Source organism: Halictus rubicundus, chromosome 18 (genome assembly GCF_050948215.1).
Source record: "Halictus rubicundus isolate RS-2024b chromosome 18, iyHalRubi1_principal, whole genome shotgun sequence".
Taxonomy (NCBI): Eukaryota; Metazoa; Arthropoda; class Insecta; order Hymenoptera; family Halictidae; genus Halictus; species Halictus rubicundus.
The window spans coordinates 4645007-4669287 of NC_135166.1; the positions used below are offsets into that span (position 1 = coordinate 4645007).

The window sequence follows — 24281 nt, forward strand, 5'->3', positions numbered from 1 at the left end:
TACGATAATCAGTAAATTCCAGATATATGTAAAAAGGAGAGTGACAAAATCTTCTGTGTTACATATTTTAGTAGGTTTAATATTTTTTTCTTTTTTATTTTTCATATTTTCTTGCTCAATAAATACTTGATCGTGATCCATGGTCTAATAATCACAAGCGTAATATATTATAAATATAGTATCTAAACATTATTTAATATATATTTACATGTTGTACTAATAGTAATAAAAAAAAAAATGTTGTATAACTGTATAATTTGTAGACTGGAAGTCTTAGGATCGATTCCATTTTACTTTTGAAAATCTAAAACAGGTAAATTTTCATTTCTGTGTTCATTTCCGGTTCCAGCTTACGAATTCTAAAGTGCTACGTTCATGGCATTTGAATTATTCCTTTCCGTTCGAACCACGCACTATCCGTATGTAAGCGGCACAAATCTTTCAAACTACATATTCATACTACACTTGATGAAATAAATAAAAGTAAATGAAAACTAAACAGAATTGCATGGTACCACAACTACAGGAAAAGGTACAAGGTTAAATCAATATTACGTTTACATTGTTCATTATAATTACGTATTTTCATGTTTTATTTAGTGCTATCTGGTGCTATGTACCGACACTGTTAGGATATTCATTTGTAACATCTATTTCCGGTTTTAGTGAACATAGGGGCACGTGTGAGTCATGCTGTTTTGCGATTAATTGTTATAGTTAAACAGTTCGATTTTTCGTTTTGCAAAAAGTAGTGGAATCACTTTGAACTCGTGTCTTACTAGATAAAAGTACGAGAAAATGGAAAACGGAAAGGAAGAAGTTAAAACTGAAACCGTGAAAAATGCTACAACCGACGAGGTTAAATGCGACAAGCCGGTTTCTAAAGCCGAAGAAAATTCCATAAAAGTTGAGAAAACCGACGAGGTTAAATGCGAGAAGTCGGTTTCTAACGCGGAAGAAAATTCCGCAAAAGTTGAGAAAACCGATGAGGTTAAATGTGAGAAGCCGGTTTCTAATGCCGAAGAAAATTCCAAAAAAGATGAAGAACCTTCCAGCGAACTTTTGACTAAGATAAAGAATCAAGTCGAGGTATTATTTCATACTATATTCAACAATTGATTAAATTTGTACCTAATAGGTTCATAGTTATGTTCTATGCATGAGGTGTCCAGTGTTGTTATGTATTGACCTTCCAAGCTAAATACGCAATAATATTTAATTGCTTTATTAAGTTTTGGTTAACATGTGTTTAGATCACTTATATTGCATGTCTTCAAATTGAAGTTGTTTTTTTAAATCTTTTCGCTATTAATTAAATGGATACTTAATTCGCAAATGTATAGCTTCACGTCCAAAATTGTAGACTCTAAGTGCCATTTTGCGCCTTTGCTAATCATACTTATTCAAAATGTAATAATGTGTTTTTTAAAATTGTAGTTCTACTTTGGAGATGTTAATATGCAGAGAGATAAGTTTCTCATTGACCAAACAAAACTGGACGATGGATGGGTGCCACTTACTATTATGTTCAACTTTAAAATGTTGGCTTCTATGAGCAAGGATGCTGACGTGGTTCTAAAAGCTTTAGAATCTAGTGAACTCATAGAGGTATCAGAGGACAAAAAGAAGATTCGTCGTTCAAAAAATCATCCGCTACCTGTTTATAATGAAGAATACAGAAAAGCACAGGAAGCCCGAACAGCTTATGTAAAAGGATTTCCATTGCATGACACAAATATTGAAAAACTGAAAAACTTCTTTAGTGCTTATGAACCATTTGAAAATATTATTGTAAGTATTTTCATTTTAAATATTCCTCATCTATAGATTGAGGAAACTGCTGTATGAATGTTTAGATTTTCAGATGGTTTTTTTATTTACTAGATGAGGAAATATAACGATGCAGACAAGAAGTTACGATTCAAAGGATCTATCTTTGTACAGTTCAAGACACTGGAAGATGCTAAAGCTTTTATGGCTAGGAAATCGTTGAAATATGGAGATACTGAATTAATCATAAAGTGGTCGTAAGTATGACAATATATAATTTTATTAATTACTAGAGGTGTGTGGGAACCCGATAGTCGAGACCCGTCCCGGGTCAGGTCGAGAATTTTGGGATTCCCAAGGATTTTCGAAATTCCATCGGATACCCGACATTTTCGGGTTCTCGCGCATCATTATTAATTACAAGTAACAGAAGATATGTATATAATATATAATAATATAACTTGAATTTTTAGAGCTGATTATAGTGCAGAAAAGGCAAAAGAAAAGGAAGACAGAAGGCAGAAAAGATCTGAACAGAAAGCAAAGAAAAATGACTCTGTTAGTAGCAAAGCAATAATTTCATATACTTAAAATAATGAGTAATTAAGTTATAACGTGACTGATGTTGTAGTATATAAATTTAACGAACAAGTTAATTTCTTTCAGGGAAAAGAAAAGAATGACGAAGAAAGTGGAGAAGAAAATGAAAAGGAGTCATCCTTACCTAAGGGATGTGTAATCCACTTTTCCGATGTACCTGAAAAATGTACACGAGAAGATATCAAAGAACGTTTAGGAGAACTTCAAGCCAATATTGCATTCGTTGATTTTAAGATTGGAGACAAAGAAGGTTGGGTTCGCCTACAAGGAGAGAATTCTGCAAAAGTTGTAGTTGACAAAATGAAGGACAATAAAGTAAGTAACCTAAAACAGTATCTCTAAACTATTAATTCATGGAACATTAATATTCATTTAATGTATTTATTTTGAAAGGTATTGATCCACAACAAGGAAGTTGCGTGCCGGATTCTTGAAGGCGAGGAAGAAGCGAAGTACTTAGCAAAAGCAAAAGTAGAAATGGCGAACACTAGGCAAAAGTTTGCTAAAGGAAAACGTGCAGGCAAAAAGGGTAAGTTACTGTGAGATACAATAATGAAAATAATAGAATTTATATTAGTTATATAATGATGCTTTGCCATGCTAATACTGAGGGATTATCTGGATCTCGCTGAGTTGAACTCCAACATTTTTCTGAATAATTAATGATTGTGTATCTTTTGTTCATTGTGAAAGTATAAAAAGTATACAATTTATGGAATTTATGTCTTAGGTCGTAATGCACAAAGGGGACAGAGGAAGAGGCGTAACAGTGACACTAATGATGGAGTTCCAGCTAAAAAGACGGCTGTTGAATGAAATAAAAAATATAATTAATGACAAGCCAAACAAATTCCACACTTTCTCATCTATGTATATTAATCTTATTTTTATTATGTGGACACATACAAAAATACACGTGTATACATCGTAGAAGATGGACGTTACACTGCTACAAACTCGAAGTAGGTACCTATTTCATATGCATATTTTTTGTTACATGTGAGTAGTGTGTATATTATTTAAAAGATAAAAATACGACACTCTTTATATTTGTAAGCTGTTCATTATTTCATTGTCATGAAATCCCAATGAATGAATGTACCTGCGACATAACAAAAAGTTATTCTATCACGAGAATCATAAAGTTTTCACATACACTTCATTGCATTTAGAACTCGCATATTATCCACAGTTGTGTCCATTGACTTGTCACAATGTTCTGATGTTTATATTTCTAATATTTACGCAGTTTATTAACCCTGTGGAAGTTGTCACTTATCTGACTGATACAAGAGAAATCTGTTTATAAGTATTTCCAAATACATTATAATTAGTAGTGACACAAATTTTATCTATTTTAATAATATAAACATTCTCAGCAGAGCTAGTATTACAATACAGGTTTAAAATGACTGTATCTCTCAGATAACTGCGATTCAAAATAAGTTTTCAGGCTACCTCTGCGACATTACTGTTCTTGCATTCTCATTGCTAAATATTTTATAATGAAAGGATGTATAGATTAAGAGAGCTGTACGTAGTTTTTTTTTAAAATTACAAAATCAACTATTATTTCATCGTATTACATGTAAGCAATATATATTACTAGTTTTATTTCCGACGTCCTTTATAAAAATGCTCCTATCCTACTAAGCGTGAAAATGATTCTAGAACCTCTGAGAAAAGAGAGAAAATGTAAAAGGGAGGATACATTAATCTTATTAACTTTAGGTATGCTTAAATTAACTTTATCTTTAGCATATTAAATTTACGTTCATTTTATTAAGAATGATGTTGAATGTCGTAATCGAGGATAGAGAATAGTTGAAGAAATAAAATATATATTTTAAAAATGCCCGCCTCGTCTAATAACTTAATTGAACATTTCAGTGTTTGCAACTAATTAAAGAAATTTTGGAACAGGAAGATAATATACAGAGTGATAAAAAAAATGGTCCGATACATATAAGCCTTATAGTATCCACCGAAAGGAGTACCTTTCGAGAGGAGAACCATAAACACAAGTCGTAGTATACAAATCTTTAGTCACGTTTATGAAATGTATACAATTAACGTGTCGCGAAAAGAACCAGTTATAATATGGAACTGCAATGAATTGCAGTGATTGTTTTTAGGACTGTAGCGACCATCGGCACGTACAATAAAACATTTGGCGTGCAAATGGTCGGACCGGTTTATAAGGCGAGCTATTGTTGAGAAAGCCGTTTTCAATTCATATGTTTTGGACAATGCATGTCTCATTCTTTAGAATCTTTTGTTTCCGGCCTTAATATCAAATGCTGGTATCATAAAACCTCGAGTTTCCGAAGGTTCACGCCGACCGAGGCCCGATGGGCCCTCGGCTTCACGGTCACCTCTAAAATCCACGAAAGTGGTAGGGGTGTACTGGCCCAAGTGAGCACTCTGATTGGGTAGTCCAATTAGCATAGTTTTGAGTCGAGGACAAGCACAAGCTTTCGACACGCGACCGAGTGAGTGGCCTGCTCTGTGAAATAAAGTGTGATTTCATACGAACTGTGCATCATCATTTAGCGAACACGACAACACAAGTTCCTTCAGGACTTATGTTGATGAGACAGTTTTCTGTGAGCACTATAAGGTCTGTAAGTAACGGACCCTTTTTGTTTATCACTTTTGTATAAATCTGTTAGAACTTTGATATATTATTTTTACAAAGAATTTATTCAAACTCAATTAATTATTCACAATTTCATTCTTAAAAGTAAGATATCTTTTGGTGATTAGGGTTTATTGCTTTACTGCACTGCGAAAAACAAACTCTAATTCTATTATTGCGATAATGTTACTAGTACAATGTTTCGGAGTTAAAATTTATTCTTAATTCGATTTTAATTGACATCTTTTATTTGTCATAACTTTATCAGCGCGTAGAATCTTTTCAAAACATTGTTTTAACAATTCGATGAAGAAGAACCTACCATATCTACGATAATAATCTATCGAATAATTCATTATAGTTTATTTTCTATTTTATCGATACAATAATTATCGTAATTCAACAGCTTATGTATATATTAATTTTTTCGCAGTAAAACTCTTAAGAAGCAGTGAATAATGATTCTGTACACTTAGAATGCCGTTTTACTTTATACATAATAGGGGAAGTAGAGTTATAAACATGTATAACGAAAACAGTTTCAGTAAAGTAATAGTATATACAATAATTACAGCGTGCTTCGCGTAAATTGAATGCTGATTCTATTAAATAGACTCTCTATAAATGGTACATCGGCATTCAGAAGACCTGAAAGTTGTAGACATCTTGCTTTCTTGCTTCTCTCTATTACTGAAGTCAGTAGAATAAAACGGTAACTATCATTATGATAGCGAGAAAAACCTGCAATATACAATAATTGTATAAGATATAAAAATACCTTATTTACAACATTCTATGAAAATATAAAAAAGTATGCGCTTAAATAATCCCAAAGCAACACAGTCTTTTACACAGCTAATTGCAATTAAAAATATAAAACATTAAAATACATAATTGACGGATCAAATAAGGAGGAAAATGAAACTTAAAATTTTAAATTTTAGCACATTGTTTTGATCATTCACACTTACATTTTAGTTTGAGGATTAGATTATGTACATGTACGTAGACATACACGTATAATTAAAATGAGAGAAATGTAACAATTTTACATTATATTCATCTGGAAGATGTTTATATAACAATGTACAAAACTGCATGTATTGATGAATTTTATAGTAAAAAATGATTAAGTGATTCGTGGCAAATATCGTAAAACTATAACAGTAAGTTGCAGTGTTTTATACTAATTGTAAGAAAACAATTTTTACGTGATACGAACATTTTACATAGAAATTTTATTTTTCTAAATATCTAGATTTCTGTTCAATTAGTCTTATAAATTTGTAGACTAGGACTTACAAGCAAACAATGACAATTTTACTTCTAATTTTTTCTAAATATTCTAGAAGTAAAATTAAATCATATATACTTTGTGCGTGTTAAAGCGCTCCCTCCTTTTGTTGGATCCATCATACGATCCCAGTTGGTATGACCAACCACGAATCCGACAGCACGCATTTTTTCTTGCTCTTTTCGTTCCTCTAAATCGGCCCACCTTACCTAGAATCCGTACGATATTGATGTTATTACATCATAAAATATTGAAAATATTACTAAATACTGAAGATCTACTTACGCGTTTTTTACCGGAAGTATCCTCCATGTTGTAGTAATCCGGAACTTGAAGGAAATCTTTCATTGTCTGAACTTTTCCCTCATTCTTTTTCTTTGCAAGACCATCCAAACGATCTACGTAATATATTAATATAATCGTTATAGAAGAAAGTATTTTCCCCTCTGAAATACTCTTGTGTTACACAATAGAGATGATAGCTTACCTAACTTATCTTCCGCTTCCATGCGTTCCCATTTACTCACACCCTTAAAATTATGATTATTATTTTATAATTCCACTTACATAAGTTCACACATCATAATTGGCATTAATTTAAAGAAATATTAATTTTCACTCAATGATTTTTCTCAAAAACATTTTAAAAATAACTGTTATTTTGAAGCTATGCATAAGTCATTTTCTTTTCATATGTTTCTTGTTTTAAATATGGAAGCAAACTTACAACACCATCTTGAGCATCCTCTTGACTATCTTGACTATCTTCATTTTGTTGAGGTACTACTTTCTCTTGCGTTTCTTCACTATCTTCCATGTGCACCTTATAAGGAGAAAATATAAAATAAGGTTCTTCTACAATCACTAATGGATTTGAAATTATCTCGCAAACCAACCTCTTCGATTGCCTGTTCTTGTAACATTGAATTAACATCCAGCTTTTGATGGTAACTCGGCGTTGGCTCGAAATAATCTATAATCCTGTTTATTTCGTCTTCTGTACGATTGTGAAGGTTTCTCTTCAAACAAATTTGTAAATCCATTTCCATTTCACACACGTATACCTAGAATCAAGTATATATAGACTAACAGTATTAAAAAAAAAAAAACAAACTACTTCCATCGGAAGAAAACCCACTTTGAAGCCTTTGGTTTTGGCGAAACTCCACATTTCTTCGTAGTCGGAGATTTTTTCGTTAATACAGTCTAATATTATAAAATTAAAGAAACCATCGGTGATATTTTTCTTGAATGCCTTTACTAATGATGCCACATAACTTTGCTCCATTGCCTCTTCATATTCGTAGACCATTTCCTAAAATATTTTTTATTGATTACGTTAAAGCAATTAATATTCAATACTTACATATAGTATTGATCTTTCTACACGTTATTTTAATTTACTAGAAACTATACCTTGACAGTCACTTTCTTGCCATTATCGTCAGTAGATTCTATTTCTTTCTCAACTAAGAAATAGTCATCAAGACTCAAAATTCTTGGTGCGGAGCCTCCTTGCTCTACTTCTTTGTCCTATAAAAATGAAAAATTGTACACTCGCACGAGTACGGTAGAATGAAAAATAAATTTTATTCGGAAAATTATATCTATTAACCTTTATAAGTTTTGCAACAAATGATTTTCCACTGCCTGGAGGGCCCCGTAAGATAATGGCTATTTTTGGTGGTCTGTTCTGTCGACCAGGAGCACACAGTAAGTCATCAACCATTGTGTAGTTTGGTGTTTTCGCCAACTCCAAAGTCTTCGGTGCAGGTTCCACCACATTGTGTTGAACATCTGTAACACTGTAACATATAACTTTAATTTATCATGAGTCCTTGCCAGTCTAATCGTTACTTGTAAATGTATCATTCAACAAAATATAAAAAGATCTCTGATGTAACATAAAAAGAAAACAAAATCAGTTATGAAAGGTAAATAATTATGAGTATAGAATGATTTTTACACTAAATGTACTTTGATAGTTTTCGAAGTATACCTTCTAGTTCGGTCATAAGTAAAAACTTTGCACAAGGTATTAAGACGTTGAACGTATTTAAACCATTGCAGACAAAACGGAAATGCTTTTTGAAGCAATTGTTGATGATAGTAATAAATTGTCAAACATCCTGAAAACGATATGTATTTTCCATGTTACCTATATTTAGGTAAAAGAAAGCTTAAACTGCAAGAGACATACTCACGTATAATACAAATATATAAAAATAAAACATGTTTGTATTATATTGCTGCATGTTCCATGCGTTTAACTTTGAGCTTCCAAATTGTCCAAAGACGACAAAAATGCCATCGATTTGTTAAAAAAAGACAAAATCTTTAAGGTATACGTATAGAAACGAGTCCATCGAGTACTTTAACTAGTCCATAATAGTATCATTAATTGTATAACCATACACATAAACATATAGATTTCGATATGTAACGAAAACCAGTGGTTTTCAAAAATCTTAATTACATGTCAAAACTGACACTGCAGACACAAACACAGTGTGTTTATGTAATTCAACAGTCTGAAGACAGAGCAGAGTTTGCATAAACAAGTCTTCATACTTTATGCAAAATGCAACATTTGTCTTAAATAATTTGTAAATGGATACCAATGTTATAACTCGAGTCCGTGTAAGAACACAAAAGTCGTAAAAGCATTTATTTTACAATGTTTCAAAAGGATCAAAACAGTTAAGGCGCAGTTTAATAATTGGTGTCACATACCTGGTGTCTGGTGGTTTTGTCTCGACGATGTTCTTGTTTGTGTTCTCCTGCCAGTTTATATTTCCTTTCGATCTAAAGAAAGTTATATACATTTGCAAACGAATTTAATTCACATGTTCACATAAACATATCATTATCTATGCATATATGCATATGCACACAAGATATACATATTCGTTGGTACTATACCTGTCTTCGTCTTTGTTTTCTTTGTTCGTTTCCTTTTGAATTTGTTCGTTTCTTTCCCGTGTTCTTTCTACATTTCAGAAAAAGAAACAGTTAACATAAGCGTAGATACTTCTGTTCTCACAGTTCTCATTAAATTTCAGCAATTTTTATTCATAATAAACTACTATGAGAATAGCATAATGCTCTAGTTCGGAAATTTTAAACTATAAATTACCTTTATTAGCTTTCTTATCGTATCGACTATCCTGGTCTTTGTTCGATGCATGATCAAACGTTCTATCTTCTCTTCCTTTCGCCTTGTAATTCTCTTTCTCCCTGTACTCCCTTTCAGGCTTTTTGTCATCTATGTACTCTTCACTGTTCCTTCTGTGACCATAGTCACCTGTTCTCCTATTATCTGGTTGTCCCGAATAATGCTCGTACCTCCTTATTTTCTCTGTGTAGTCTCTTAAGTTCTGCTCGCTCTCTTCCCAATTTCGAAAATCTTTCGTCGGATGCACTTCGCGTTCTGGTATCAGTGGCTTCAAATTACCATGCCCATAATCGAAGCATTGTACAGGAGTTAAATGATCTTGGGTCGATGGCCGAGAAGCGTGAGCATAGTCAATCACTTTAGCGGGTATGTGTTCAATTAATTTTTTATCGGTAGTCGCTCCACCGTGATTATAATTGAATTGTTTCTCTATGCAAAACTCTTTAACAGGTGCACATCTGCCATGAGACTGTCGATTATCCGTTGTTCGTTTCGCATACATGTTAGGGCTGTTGAATTTTGAGTACTCGGATCCTGAAGACGATTCACCAATTGTTAATTCGCTCATGGTCTTGTCTGACCTCATATCTGGTATGTTAGGTTTAGCTGCATCCAAAGGAGATCTTCTTTCTACATTATTCATCAAACTTTGAGCGAGAATAGGTTTGTCGTTGTACCCAAATTCTTGCACGCCTCTTTGATCGATGTCGCCTAAATTAGTTTTAGGATACGACTGTTGCTTCCATCCGGGGCCTTGCATATCATTAGAATCAAACTTTCCCTGCTGCATGCTTTGATCCATTTGCGTCTGATCCTTACACTCAAACACTCCACCACTGCTACGAATATCAGGAACGCCTTCTGAATTCTCCCTGCTCTTGGAACCTATGTTATTGAGGCCTCTAACATCAAATTGTCTCTCTCGAGTTGTAAATAAATCACTAGGACCGCTAGCTGGACCTCGTGGCCCAAAAAAAGGATCATTTCCAGCTTGTGGTACCGGAGTTCCATCGGTAGGAGTGTCAAATGACTTTTCGTTGAATCGATTTGGAAATTGTCCATCGTTTGCTCCTTTTGACCCGCTTGGACTTCGCTGGTAAGGCCCTTCGTTGCGACGTGAACCGAACAGCGTGTCACTGGGACCTGAGAATTTAAATTGTCCATCATTGGGCCCTCTAAGAAGCATGTTATTGGGACCCCGATTATCGAAAGGTGCATCGCTCTGTCTACCAGGTCCAAACGATCTGTTGGGTCCTTGAGGTCCAAATTGTCCGTCATTGAGTCCTCTGAATTGACCTTCGTTAGGTCTTCTTTGTCCGAATTGTCCGTCGTATCTAGGACCAAACTGTCCAACGTTAGGACCTCTCGGTCCGAATTGCCCACTATTGGGACCTCTCGGTCCGAATGGCCCATCAATGGGACCTCTTTGACCAAAGTGTCCATCAGTGGGTCCTCTTGGTCCAAACATCCCGTCGTTCGGACCTCTTGGTCCGTCAGTAGAACCCCTTGGACCAAACTGAACATCATTAGGCCCTCTCGGACGGAATTGTGCGTCATTGGGTCCTCTTGGGTCGAACTGTCCATCGTTCGGGCCTCGCGAATCAAACTGTCCAATATTGATTCCTCCTCTTGGACCAAATTGACCATCACTAGGACCTCGAGGTCCTAATGAATACGAATTTGGACCAACAGGATTGAACGGCATTGGACCTCTGGGTTCAAACATAGGAAATCTATTATCACCAGGACCTCTTGGAGTAAAGAACTGTGTATTCGGTCTAAATTGCATTCCCCTTGGGCCAAATGCAGGATCAAAATTATCTCTGGGAGCAGAGCATTCCGGATTATTTGAGAAAGGTTGTGAGGAAGACTCTTTTTCACCATGCACCTCGTCTATTCGCCGCGGGGGCTCAGTAGTTTCAATAGCGTCTGTGGTAACAGGTCCTAAATTAGGAAATTCAGGAGGAGGTTCCATATTTAAGTCCTCTGGTTTCGGATCATTCTCTCCCATAAAAGGCAGTACTTCCGCCTTCTTAGTGTCATTGTCATTAGTCAATAAATCCGGCTTAACTTTTCCTATTTCAGGCATAACATTCTGCGTACTTTGCTCCGAAGGGACAAAAATGATAGATGAATTATCACCGTCCATCACGATATTAGGATCGTTTTGCGGATGACCTTCAGGAAACTGGTTATCGGTCCATGGAGCTTTCTCCAATAATGGAATGTCGCTTTGCACCGAGTAATTATTAGGATCATCCTTGCGTGTACCATCAACATTGTGTTCATCAAGCGGAGGATTCACCAAAGGTGGTTGATCTTCTCCACTAATAAGTTCTTTACCATCTTTAATCATATCTGCATCAGTCCCTAGATGGACCATGTCCGGTCTTGGATGTATGTTCATATCTTGTACTTGTGGACTAGGTCCCCTAAATGGCATACCATCCCTTGAATCAAACGAATTATTACGACCGAAACCTGTCGGGCATCGTGGACCAAAATCGGGATTTCCTTGAGGTTTGAAATCCATAGGCATTCTGAAATTACCAGGTCCAGGACCAGGACCAGGGCCACGAGGACCGAAATTATTGATACCAGAATTTTTCATGAACGGAGACTCACCAGTTATTTTCTTAAAGCTCTCGCTTAAAGAACCAACGTTACTGCTCTTATCAGAGTCAAGATAGCTAGGTCTAAAGACGTCCATCGCAGCTCGTCGTTTTTCCATAAGTTTCTTCAATTCTGGTGCTAGTTTATCGGATGGTTCAAACTGATTATTCCTATTGAAGCCACGAGAAGCATTTGGAAAGCTGTCCCGCCTGTCTCCTATATCCTTTTGATCGAAACGATCTATATTGTTCCTATTGAATCGATCTCCTGCCGGACCGAACTGTTCATTATTGGGGCCAAACCTATCGTTTCCTCCGAAACGGTCATTGGCAGGCTCACCACCTTGCCCACTTCTCTCAGTCGATGGACCAAATCTCTCGTTTGCAAATCTATTATCTCCAGGCCCGAATCTATCATTTCCAAGTCCAGATCGATCGTTTCCTAAATTGAATCGATCGTTTCCGGGCCCGAATCTATCATTGGAACCAAATCGATTATTTCCTGGGCCAGAACGATCGTTTCCGGAATTGAATCTGTCATTGTTGAAATTCAGCTTCTGCTGACCGAATTGATTGTTTCCATGCTCTTCGTAATTTCTGTCCTCCCTTCTAAACTGATCGTTTTCAGGTGGACGTTCGTCGTTAAACTTATAGTTCTCGTTTCGTTGACCATACACATCGTTGGATCGAAATTGGTTGCCCTGTTGTTGTTCGGTAAGACCATCGCGACCGAAACGATCCTGTGGAGGACCATCGTTTTGCCGATTGGGATCATTAGCGCCGAAGTTATTCGGATGATTCATCGAGTCAAAGTTATTCATAGGACCAGCTTGCCCTAGACGCTCGTTGGGAGCATGACTTCCATCGGGACCGCTTACGCTGTTTGGACCATATCTTCCTTGCATAGTCGGTGGAACCGTTTGACGTACATTGGAATTCTGTCTCTCGTTGCCGGTGAAACCAGGCGGTGGTTGAGAGAAATTCGGTACGTTGGAGAAGCTTGGCGGTGGCTGTGTGAAGTTCGGAGGAGGCATTTGTCCGGCTGGTGCACCGAAAGGTGACGGAGGCACACCGCTTACAGGTTGAAAATTAGAAATGCCTGGTACGTTCATTCCTGCATATTGTTGTGCCCATTGCTGTGAATTCCAAGATGACGAACTAATCGCGTTCGAAGACATTATGTTCATGGTAGCTGGTAACTGAGATGTTGCTAATTGTGAGGTTCCTGGAGAAGTGGTCGCCATGGTGGACGTCGTAACAGTGGACGTCGTAGTCTCCGTGGCCGGTGGTGGCGGTGGTGGTGGAGGAACATTAGCATTTCGTTTTCTGGTTAAACCAAGAGTCTTCCCAATGCCCAACAAATTTTTGATCAATCCTTGATTCTCCGTGCTCGATAGAATGTTCATTATTTTATCATCGCCGGGTATGCTTTTGTTTTTCTCAACAACCTCAGCCTGGGCAGCAATTTGCTTTTGCTGTTCGCGTTTCTTACGCATTTGTTCACGTCGTTCGATAAGCTTCTCCCGCCAAGAAGTCCATTTTGCTTCGTATTGTTTGTATTGGATCTACAATAAAACGATAATTTCTTTTGGAAAAATTAAAATCAACGCTGCGATACTTCTGGCGTTCTTAATGAATACTTCAAGCTCTAGCAAAGACAACAACGTAATCTTAATACCACTTACCTTGTCTGGATGATTTGCATTTTGCTCTTTCCACTTATTAAATTGTTCCTCCCACTGTTTAAACTGAGCGTCAAATGTTTTCTCAGCCTCCGTTAACTCGTCGTCTTCAACTTTCAACTTCTTAGCACTATTAGATTCACTAACGCTACTACTAGCACGTTTACCGGTTAATGTACCTTCTTTACTGTTATTACTACTTTCGGGAGGCAACGGTGGTTGACTGGGGGGCAGGGGGGGATTCTGGGGACAGTTTTGTATACTAATTTGCGCTGTAGCATTCGCATTTTGCTTAACAGGAAATAATGGAAGATTGTTTTGATGTGGCGGAGGCATGCTTGTAAACTGATATGTATTCATTGTGGTTGGGGGTAATGGTGGCTTTTTATCCTCTTTTGGAAGAGGTGGTGCAGGTTGTGCGATTGGTAACTGGGACACCTGTGTGGCTAGACTCATATTCTGGGCAGACAAATGCTTCATAGTTTCCTGATACTGAAACAAAATTGAATTAATAATTCGATACAATTTCATAATCACTTACATAAAAAGAATTTCTTTATTAAAAGTTTAACTGTAAATATTGAGTTTTAATATCAGTAGGGTCATTCCACGCGAACTCGACACTTTTCGGAGTACTGTTTCTTTAGTGGTATATGAACGTATCTCAAAGAATTTTTCGAAATCTTAAAAATTATTGGTTTATGCAATCGTGGAAAATCAAGTATCAACGTTTCTTCATTAAATTGTAACGACTGAACTAATAAAACCGATGAGAATGAGTTTTTTCGTGCTTATAGTCAAAACATAAGAGTATCTGATAAAAATTGTTTCACTTGGAAAAAATGTCTACCATTTATTTTAAAACTGTTTAAAAACAGTGGGGTTTGTTTAAACAAATGCAATGTTTTCATAGCGAGGACATATTGAAACATTTGCAAAATATGCGTACATGGCCCCAAGTGTCCCCTTTTTAAAATTACAGACACTTTAAAATTGGGAAAATGAAAATTATTTCATATATTTTAATATCGTTATAAATTATTATGAAAACTGACTTTTCGTCAATGATATTAATTGTTGGAAACTACTATCACTGCTCAATAGGCATCACGAGAAAGTGGTGGGCACTTATGTGGGTAGGTCATTTATTTAGTTATTGATCACAAAATATTATGTAACGAAACATTTAGTCTTTAATATATACCTCCAACTTTATCCCATTATTTCCTAATATATATTATAATGTCCATTGAGCGATGATAGTAAATGTTTCCAACAATACACAGTTTTCTCAATAATTTATAACGGTATTTAAACAGCCGCTGCTCGTACCACTTGTTGGCCGTCCGAGACGGTATATCGAGGTGCAGCGTTCACTTTAAATAATTTTAATTTCGCCAATTTTAAAATGTCCGTATTTTTAAAAACGGGCTTGTAAAGGGGACATTTGGGGCTATATTACCATCCTTTTCAAATGTTTCAATATGTCCCTCGCTATGAAAACATTGCATTTGTTTAAATATACCCTGCTGTTTTGAAACAGTTGTAAAATAAATGGTGGAAATTTTTTTTTTCAACTGTAACAATTTTTATCAGATACTCTTTTGTTTTAACTGTAAGCACCAACAAAACTCATTTCCATTGTTTTGTAAATTCAGCTGTTACAATTTAATGAAAAAAAATTGACACTTCATTTTACACGTTTGTAAAACCAATTGAGATACATCCTTCGAGATGCGAACACATAGATAGATTTGAACAAAATCCGAAACAGTACTCCGAAAAGTGTTCGAGTTCGGGCGGAATGACCCAGTAGTTACTTTAATTTTTCATCAAACACAAATCGCGGTACTGATTAGAAAATAGGTATTCCGGTATACTTTCACTTATAGTGTTTAAATATACAAGAATCTTCTGTATACCTTTTCTCCATACTGAGCTTGCCATTGTTGGTATTGTTGTTGCCATTGCTGCCACTGACTCCAATTTTGTTGCTGAGCTGCTGCCCATTGTTCTGCCGTATATCCGCTAGGTGCCTAACAATGAAATGTAACATGTTTACAATCTACTATCGATGATATTATTGTTGTTCCATTCAATAGAGGATAAATTAATATAGCCACAATTATATTTTCAATTTAGTGAATTACAGATTACAGAATTTATCATAATGTGATTAGTTAAAGACTGGTTTAGTTAATTGACAGAAAGCTTTAAGTACATTATAAATAGAAATTTCAATTGTCACACTTACTGGTTGACTATAATACTGCATGTACGCTTGCATCGTAGCCATGGGATCTCCTCCTGGTACAGCATAACCAACTGGTGGTTGCGGCATTGCAGTGGCAACAGCACCAGCTGACAATTGCCATTGGTTCCAATTTTGCATTTTTTAACCCTCTTTCTAGCAAATGGTTTGCTAGCACATTCCAAACTGTTTTAAGGGCTGCAGTCCGTTTGGACGCTATTTTGTATTTAAAGAAAATTGTTATACAATTAATGCAACACACGCACATAGTTTATAGTAAATATCTCTATCAGTTTATATAGTTTACTTTCATGGTACAGCCACCAATCATACATACGTTTCAATATAGTCAATGTGAAAGTCCACAAAATTTATCAGTATGGAGGCCACTTTTTAAAGAAAAGATTGAAAAAGTATTTACCTGAAATATTTTGTACGCTATACATTAACTAATCTAGATTATAACTTTAAGAAAATTCATCTTAAATTTATAACTATTGGTAGAGAACCAACCAATTTTTGTATTAGTAGAATAAAAAATATTATTAAAAGGTATTATATCCTTATTCTATAATAGCTTCTAGAAAATGAAATACATATCATGAAACAAATCATTATTAAAACAGATAATGAACAATTATATTTAATATACAATTAACATAAAATTATGTGAGTTTGGGTCACTACTATGCATCAGTAATGAATATTGCAATGTATTGACATAAATGTGTTTGTAGTTGATTACTACAGAAAAGGATTTGCGAATGTACCTTTTACTTGTTTTCATAGAAAGAAAAAATGCAATGAATAGCCAATATACTGGCCATTCCTGGGGTAAATCGTTAAAATTTAGGTATGAATTTAGGACCCTAACACAAACGAATTTTTCCTCTATAAGGTTGGCTCATAAATGCTTTCTTCAAGAGATATTTATTACCAAAGTTGTAGGACTTAGGAATGTAAGCCATTGATATAATACGTACGAGGCATTAGTTTACTAGTTTACTCTATCAAAGTATTCAGTGAACTAACAGTTACTCAGAACGAATAAAAGGAACTTGTTTACAGTGCAAATAGCAACACATTAGTAACCTTCCATTTTGGAAACACAGATATTCTAATGTGTTCCATTCCTAATTCTTCTGAACGTCAATAGTAAATATCTCTTGAAGGAAACATTTGCGAGCATACTTCCACAGGAGAAATTTATTCCTTTCAGGGTCCTAAATTCGTATCTAAAATTTGGCGATTTAACCTGGGAACACCCTGTATATTCTTGAGAAAAGATTTAATTATGCATCATAAATAAATGCATACGAATTTTTTTCACAAGACTATAAGCTTTTAATACTCATTGAGTTTTCATTTCTTTCTCTATTTAAAACAAGCTAAGATTTATAAGAACTAAAGACAAAAAATTGTAACAATTGAGTTGATAAAACGTTTATAAACGGCGACTACTTTATTATCCAGCAAATCGTTTTAGCACATCTGTCTATTAGACAAACATTATGTTTAACATGTTATCAACATATTACGTTGTTCTAATAGATTGAAGGATTAATTTGCTAGAAAATAAAATAAATTATTTGCGATCAAATAATTATTTGTATGTAGCTTACAACAGTTTGCACAGAGATAGAATAAAATAACATAAACGAAAACCGTTTTGAATAACTTATCTGGAAGCATAAATTATGTATAATTGGTATATGTGTACTACCATTAAAATTTGTAATGATAGGCAAAACTTATAAGAAAATTACATTATTTTATGGTAATATATACACAATGTAGATTTTAATCATACAGTTAACAGAAAAAGTGTTTCATTAATAGTAAAATTAGACACCTTTTTCAAAAGTCGAACATTAACTTAGATTACAGTCGAGCTTAATTTTCTATTAAAATATTCAACACATGATCATAAACACTTTGCATTACATTGTTCCAATGAATTTTACCGCATAACAATGCAAGCATAGTGCAAGGGATTGTTGCACTGAGTGCAGAAAATTTTTAGTTTATTTGAAGGAAGGAACTTCCTATTGCATCGATGCATAAAAAATCAAATTGGGTCAAATGAAAGTGCAAAAATTTGTTAATATGCGATGTTTAAACAGTAGAGAAACCAAGAATTGTACGTATATCCTTTGGGTGGCATAAGCTACCAAAAACATGTGAATTCGTCGACTGAATACAATGAAGTAATACAATCTTAGGAATATGCGGTGACAAGCATCTCAACTCAATCGCCATGATTGTTAGTGAGAAATAACTTATCAATTTCGTGCAAATATAATCGTTGCTGTTCGGAGATTAAAAATATAATAAACGGAGTAACGGCCTCTTCAATTTCTTATATCCATATAAGCAAATGTTATACTAATTACACAATTTAAGAAGTCACTACATTATTAATTATTAAATGCGAACTCCCGCATTCTCACGGAAATGAACGAAAATAAATAATGTTGTAGTAAATAATTGAAATTTAGAAATGGTACTCACGACTGGATCTCCAGAGATCAGCAACACTTTCAGTGTAGAATTCACAAACACCGCGATATCTTTCACGACGAGTAATGAAAATTGGCACGAAAACGTCGAAATTGACCAGTATGGCGGCTGGCGACGACGGATCAACTAATTCAAGGTGCCAACCGTACAGAAAAAGTTTCTAGGTGAGGTATTAACAGAATTAAAATCAAAATTAAACTTTGTTAAAACTAAATAAGCGTGTATATGCAGTATAAAGTTTAATACTGTTCATGTTATGTGATAATATGAAGTATTCACTTGTTGCGTTACCATTAGAACTTGTATAAATTTATTGTGAACTAGTCTTAACGTATAGTCTATCATATTATACACAGAGAGTTATACATATATAGATGGCTCGCACGATATCATTTTGGTAGGGATATTGACGCTGCCGCGATATTCCCCTAGGCACCTAGTGACTGCGCTGCCACGAGGTTGGCAACATACGAGAGTGCTCGCGCCCCGGGTTTTTGTGCCTCCGGTATAGTGCTGCCTCTACACTAAATTCTAACCTCGATCAGATTCCACACCCATGGTAAAGCGGAACGTTTAGCCCGGATCAGATCCAACACACAAACGAGGTATAGGAGAGGTATAGGTATATTAGGAGAAGCACGAGTTCTTACATTTGCTTGATGTAATAATTACGCTTGGTAATATTCACGTGTTAAAAAGTTCGGTACAAGGAACTTTGGAGCCACCGCGACCTTGGGACTACTCAAATCTATTCTGCATAATTAAACGTTATTTTGTATTGCGAATACTAGTAGCAATTTTTGCCAAAAAATTAGATGGCGAGATGGTCAAGGGAGTGATTTTCGACGTCGCTGGCGAAAGGAATTGTTATAAACATAAAATGGCTAGAAACAATAAATTTACCAGTGAATTGTGTACGATAAATTAATGTGTGCGAATATTCATGGCATAAAAGTTATTTTGTATCTCGAGTTCTATAATTTATTTTTACTAAATAATTAGACGGCAAGATGCTCAAGAGAGTGCTTGTTGATATCATTACCAAAAGAAATTGTTATAAACATTAAACAGCCAGAATAACAAATTTATCAACAATTACTATCACGGCGATCGAGATCTACCGAAATTAATTGGGGTGGGGGAGTTGCGCACCGCGCACCGCGCAACTGAACTCGGCGGCCGCGCTCGGTCAGTCAGTCGAGGTGCGCACTCAGAAGGGAGCGGAAGTGCTGCGGGACTAGAAGACCGAAGGACCTTGGAGCTGCCCTGGCCCACCCTGACCACCCCGGCCCACTCTTGCCTGCCTTCCAGTTGACCAGGGATCCTCCAGAGCTGCACTGGACATCACTGGCCGACCTTGGTCCACCTTTAGCTAGCTTAAGGTGGACCAACGGTCATTTAAAACTTCCCTGGTCCACCTTAAGCTAGCTCGGGGTGGGCTTCTTGGAAACGGCGAGGTTCTTGGAAGCTTTCACCGCTCACCTTGGTCAACTTTCAGCAGCTCTTTGTAAGTAACAATTCAAATATACACTTTCTGTTTTGGAATTCGTGTTCATTCAACAAACGCCGTCAATTATTATTTCTGTGTTTCTCATTCGAATTTGCGTCGGGATTTTTCAAAAGTTTCTCTCCTTGAAATTATATTATATTTTATTGTTCACATAAAATTGGTATTCCTCCGAACGGAGGTCCCCCAGGGGCTCACTCACGGGTGCGTCCCGTGGGTGAGTACGGGTATTGCGTCCCAATTTCGTTCGATTTATTTTTGATTGGAATTGTTCATCATTCCAATTGAAAATTACTTCTGAACTCAAAAGTTCCTATTCCAAAATTTCTAAATCTGATTTAAAATTGGTTTTCCTCCGAACGGAGGTTCCTCAGGGGGCTCACTCACGGATGGGGCCGTGGGTGAGTACGGGTATTGGCGAACCCGGGGCGACCCTAGCCTTTATGTTGTTGCGTCCCAATTTCGTTTGATTTATTTTGGATTGGAATTGTTCATCTTTCCAATTGAAATTTATTTCTGAACTTTTAAAAGTTCTTATTCCAAAATTTATATATCTGGTTTTAAATTGGTATTCCTCCGAACGGAGGTCCCTCAGGGACTCACTGCTGTGGGTGAGTACGGGTATTGGCGAACCCGGGGCGCCCCGAAGCGCCACCTCAGTAGATTGAAGTTCTGTCTTCATCTACTCTTAGTTTGTTGTCGGTTAGGCCGTACTCGTGTACGGGGTTAGCTTGGCTCTCGTGAGCCGGTTAGATTCGCACTCTTGTGCATGTTAGGTAGGCCGTACTCGTGTACGGGGTTAGCTTGGCTCTCGTGAGCTGGTGTTAGGTTGGCTCTCGTGAGCTGGTTAGATTCGCACTCTTGTGCGTGTTAGGTAGGCCGTACTCGTGTACGGGGTTTAGTGTTGTATTTCGTCGTTTCTTCATATCAACGTTTCGTCTTCTTTTCATAATTTCCTTCTATTTTTGTACCTCTACGGAATTATGACTAATTATGATTTGTCTGCTTCAGCTGGAGTACGACAGGTCATCATCTTTGTCATCGACGGAGGACAACACATCGACCAAAGACGTCAACAACATCGTGTCTAATTATTGTTAGTTTGTTTCAGTTGAAATCCAACAGCTAGGTATCTTGGTCGTCGAACGAAGAGACTACATCAAACAACGCATCGACGAAGACATCGTAATAATTGTAACCTAGAATTAGTTTAATGCTTAAGATCGTCGTTGTAAATATGTCGAGTAACTATTGCCCTAACTTCACTTTGTTCGACTCGATTGTTAACTCCGACACAACAGAAGGCTGTGTCGGACCTTGCTTGCAAGTTTTGAACCGGTCCAGTTGCGATATTCGGCGTGGATGCACAGAGAATGATGGTCAGGGAGCAGTACTCGCCAGGTAGAACCCTTCCTTCGTAAAATGTCTGCCTAAGTCATGTCGACGCTGGCGTGACTCGCGTCGGGAGCAGGGGTTTCATTCCCCATAAGTCTTGCCGTCGCCTTGTTGCGTCAGCGTTGCTCGTGGCGGGTAGTTGGGGAAGGTAGTTCTACCGTACGGTGGAGGCGTCCCTGACCGTCGTTCTCTGTGAGGAAGCGTCGGGTACCGTACTGGTCGGCAGATAGCTTGCAAGCATTGTACGCGTCGCGTCACCCTTGAACCAAAGCTTTCTACTTTGGTTCGGTTTTGTTTCTCTCATTGAAAGAATCAGAGCCTTCTGCCTGATTCGTTTTTGATCCCCTGTGGATCGGAGACTTCTCCGATTCACACCTTTTGCCCCGCAATAATTACTCGACATACGCTAAATTTAGTTGATAAGATTATAAATTGTAAGAAAGGGAGTCAGAAGGAAGCGTATTGAATCCCTTCTGGCTTCCTTTCGGGTCTCTTGTGCAGCAACCTCCTCGTGGTGAGACCTGGGCAATCGGTATTATTCTCTATTTGTAAGAACTTCTAGTAATCTTACAAATAGAGAATAATATCGAGCTAATAGCTGCTTATTTATAATTTCCGTTAACATTGTAAAATAGAATCTTAGACTTCCTAGTTGTAAAAACTTGTGTATTTAATTTAATTCTATATGAATTTACTTCAGTTGGATTTTTTCACTGTTTTTGTGTTACCGTCCACGAGTTAAGTCCTTCGCGCGGCTGCCTCTTTAAGTACCTGCGGGCATCTTTCGCGGTCACTAGTTCTCAGGCCAAGGAGGAAGACTTGCCAGTAGTCTTCGGGTAGAAAGTATCAAATCCATCATCAGAAAGGGAAGAAATACTCGTCAGCACAGCACATGGTACCAGCTAAAATTACCTACATTATCACTCGACCTGCATGCGAGATGGCCCTTACCATTCTACATTTTTATTCTATTTTGTACTATTTTGTAATATACATTGTAATTTATTTGGTGAAAAATAAAGAATATTAGTTACAAGAGTTAATGCGTTCTTCTTTCTCCACCTTGGACATGAATATTCCATATTAGAATTAAGTCTTCGAAAAATTCGGGAAAAGCAAAATTTTTAAAATTGGCGCGAAAATTTCGTGCCACCTCTTTTGTTATTATGTTTTCCTAGTAAAAATCTGAAAATCGCGAAAAATGTTCGAAAATCCCGAAAATCGAACTTTGTATTAGGAGAACATGATATCAAAGGAGGTGGCACGAAAATTCAGTAGTATAACTCAACGACAAGCCAGACGGTCGATTTTTCGGAAAATTTCGAAAATTTTCGGAAATTTCAACTTTTGTATTAGGAGAACATGATGATATCGAAGGAGGTATCCGAATTTCAGTAGTACAAGTCAACGTCTAGTCAGGCGCTCGAAAATTTTCGAAATTTCAGTAGTATAACTCAACGACAAGCCAGACGGTCGATTTTTCGGAAAATTTCGAAAATTTTCGGAAATTTCAACTTTTGTATTAGGAGAACATGATATCGAAGGAGGTATCCGAATTTCAGTAGTACAAGTCAACGTCAAGTCAGACGCTCGAAAATTTTCGAAATTTCAGTAGTATAACTCAACGACAAGCCAGACGGTCGAATTTACGGAAAATTTCGAAAATTTCAACTTTTGTATTAGGAGAACATGATATCGAAGGAGGTATCCGAATTTCAGTAGTACAAGTCAACGTCTAGTCAGACGCTCGAAAATTTTCGAAATTTCAGTAGTATAACTCAACGACAAGCCAGACGGTCGAATTTACGGAAAATTTCGAAAATTTCAACTTTTGTATTAGGAGAACATGATATCGAAGGAGGTATCCGAATGTCAGTAGTACAAGTCAACGTCTAGTCAGACGCTCGAAAATTTTCGAAATTTCAGTAGTATAACTCAACGACAAGCCAGACGGTCGAATTTTCGGAAAATTTCGAAAATTTTCGGAAATTTCAACTTTTGTATTAGGAGAACATGATATCGAAGGAGGTGTCCGAATTTCAGTAGTACAAGTCAACGTCTAGTCAGACGCTCGAAAAATTTTCGAAATTTCAGTAGTATAACTCAACGACAAGCCAGGCGGTCGACTTTTCGGGAAATTTCGAAAATTTTCGGAAATTTCAACCTTTGTATTAGGAGAACATGATATCAAAGAAGGTGGCACGAAATTCAGTGGTATAAGTCCACGATAGGTCGGAAGGTCGAAATTTTCCGAAATTTTTCGAAAAATTGAATTTTCTATTAGGAGAATATGATATTGAAAGAGGTGGCATGAAATTCAGTAGTATAACTCAACGACAAGTAGGACGTTCGGGAAAAAGTGTGGGGTCAATAATTACATACGCAGATATGTATTTTGATTAAAAATTCTCTTTATTTGTTCATTGCTGATTCTTACATAAAACGATCGTGTTAAAATACAATATAAATGTTATCGCACATGGTAACATCCTGTAATTTAAGGTCTGCGTTACCTAGCGGTAGTCTCGAAATCCAATTGGTAACAAGTGTCCGAATGTAGCTGCAATAGGTGCCACTGTCGTGCGGCGAGTCTTCTTCGTGCGTATGAATAAATACGTATTATCAGCATATGGATCTAATCTGGTCTATAGCCTTTGTTCTTTAATAAACTACCTAACACTTCTCCGTACAAGCGCACACGAGCTATTGGAGTAGAATCTAATTCACCAGTTGGTTGTTCTGTTTAAGCAGAGTCGGTATTTCAGATCGTGCGAGACTCCTACATTTCGTCTGTAATATTAGTTCCACAATATTAGTTCCGACCGATACGGTAGGAT

At 36.5% G+C, this 24281-nt stretch overlaps 2 protein-coding genes and 1 long non-coding RNA gene across 5 annotated transcripts in view; 1 reads left to right on the forward strand and 2 right to left on the reverse strand.

The window, feature by feature from the left end:
- The first annotated feature begins 419 nt into the window (after positions 1-419).
- On the forward strand, positions 420-3440 carry La (La autoantigen-like). The gene is made up of 8 exons (XM_076803176.1): positions 420-532; positions 601-1089; positions 1438-1791; positions 1885-2027; positions 2244-2328; positions 2437-2685; positions 2764-2899; positions 3101-3440. Exons 2-8 carry the CDS (start codon positions 799-801, stop codon positions 3184-3186), a joined length of 1344 nt encoding a protein of 447 aa, XP_076659291.1. The 5' UTR covers positions 420-532; positions 601-798; the 3' UTR covers positions 3187-3440.
- Positions 3441-4486: 1046 nt separating this feature from the next.
- On the reverse strand, positions 4487-18685 carry LOC143362732 (uncharacterized). 3 transcript variants are annotated; one of them, XM_076803132.1, is made up of 17 exons: positions 18534-18678; positions 16360-16443; positions 16026-16238; positions 15694-15807; positions 13775-14263; positions 9439-13654; positions 9225-9291; positions 9036-9107; positions 7918-8107; positions 7719-7835; positions 7441-7617; positions 7199-7366; positions 7030-7125; positions 6790-6832; positions 6588-6700; positions 6381-6511; positions 4487-5749 (listed from the first exon to the last, which is right to left on the reverse strand). In XM_076803132.1, the coding sequence occupies exons 3-17, from the start codon at positions 16161-16163 to the stop codon at positions 5731-5733; spliced, it is 6150 nt and encodes a 2049-aa protein (XP_076659247.1). In that variant the 5' UTR covers positions 16164-16238; positions 16360-16443; positions 18534-18678; the 3' UTR covers positions 4487-5730. The 3 variants fall into 3 exon arrangements, 2 of the variants coding, with proteins under 2 accessions (XP_076659247.1, XP_076659246.1); XR_013083690.1 differs by lacking the exon at positions 16360-16443 and having other exon boundaries at positions 6311-6511; positions 18534-18685; XM_076803131.1 differs by lacking the exon at positions 16360-16443 and having other exon boundaries at positions 18534-18685.
- A 5228-nt stretch (positions 18686-23913) lies between these two features.
- The window catches only part of LOC143362780 (uncharacterized), a 136014-nt gene continuing 135646 nt past the window's right edge, over positions 23914-24281 (reverse strand). The window contains exon 3 of the long non-coding RNA XR_013083694.1: positions 23914-24234. This is a non-coding gene — a long non-coding RNA (uncharacterized LOC143362780). The remainder of the gene's footprint in view (positions 24235-24281) is intronic.

What these genes read in the sequence shown, in the direction of transcription:
- La (XM_076803176.1), top strand. Translation starts at nt 799, where the DNA reads ATGGAAAACGGAAAGGAAGAAGTTAAAACTGAAACCGTGAAAAATGCT. An exon ending in GAATTAATCATAAAGTGGTC is followed by an intron (nt 2,028 to 2,243) that starts GTAAGTATGACA and finishes TTGAATTTTTAG; the next exon opens with AGCTGATTATAGTGCAGAAA. An exon ending in AAAACGTGCAGGCAAAAAGG is followed by an intron (nt 2,900 to 3,100) that starts GTAAGTTACTGT and finishes TTTATGTCTTAG; the next exon opens with GTCGTAATGCACAAAGGGGA.
- LOC143362732 (XM_076803131.1), bottom strand. Translation starts at nt 16,163, where the DNA reads ATGCAAAATTGGAACCAATGGCAATTGTCAGCTGGTGCTGTTGCCACT. An exon ending in ACAAAACCACCAGACACCAG is followed by an intron (nt 8,108 to 9,035) that starts GTATGTGACACC and finishes TATATGTTACAG; the next exon opens with TGTTACAGATGTTCAACACA. An exon ending in AGGATGCTCAAGATGGTGTT is followed by an intron (nt 6,833 to 7,029) that starts GTAAGTTTGCTT and finishes CATAATTTTAAG; the next exon opens with GGTGTGAGTAAATGGGAACG.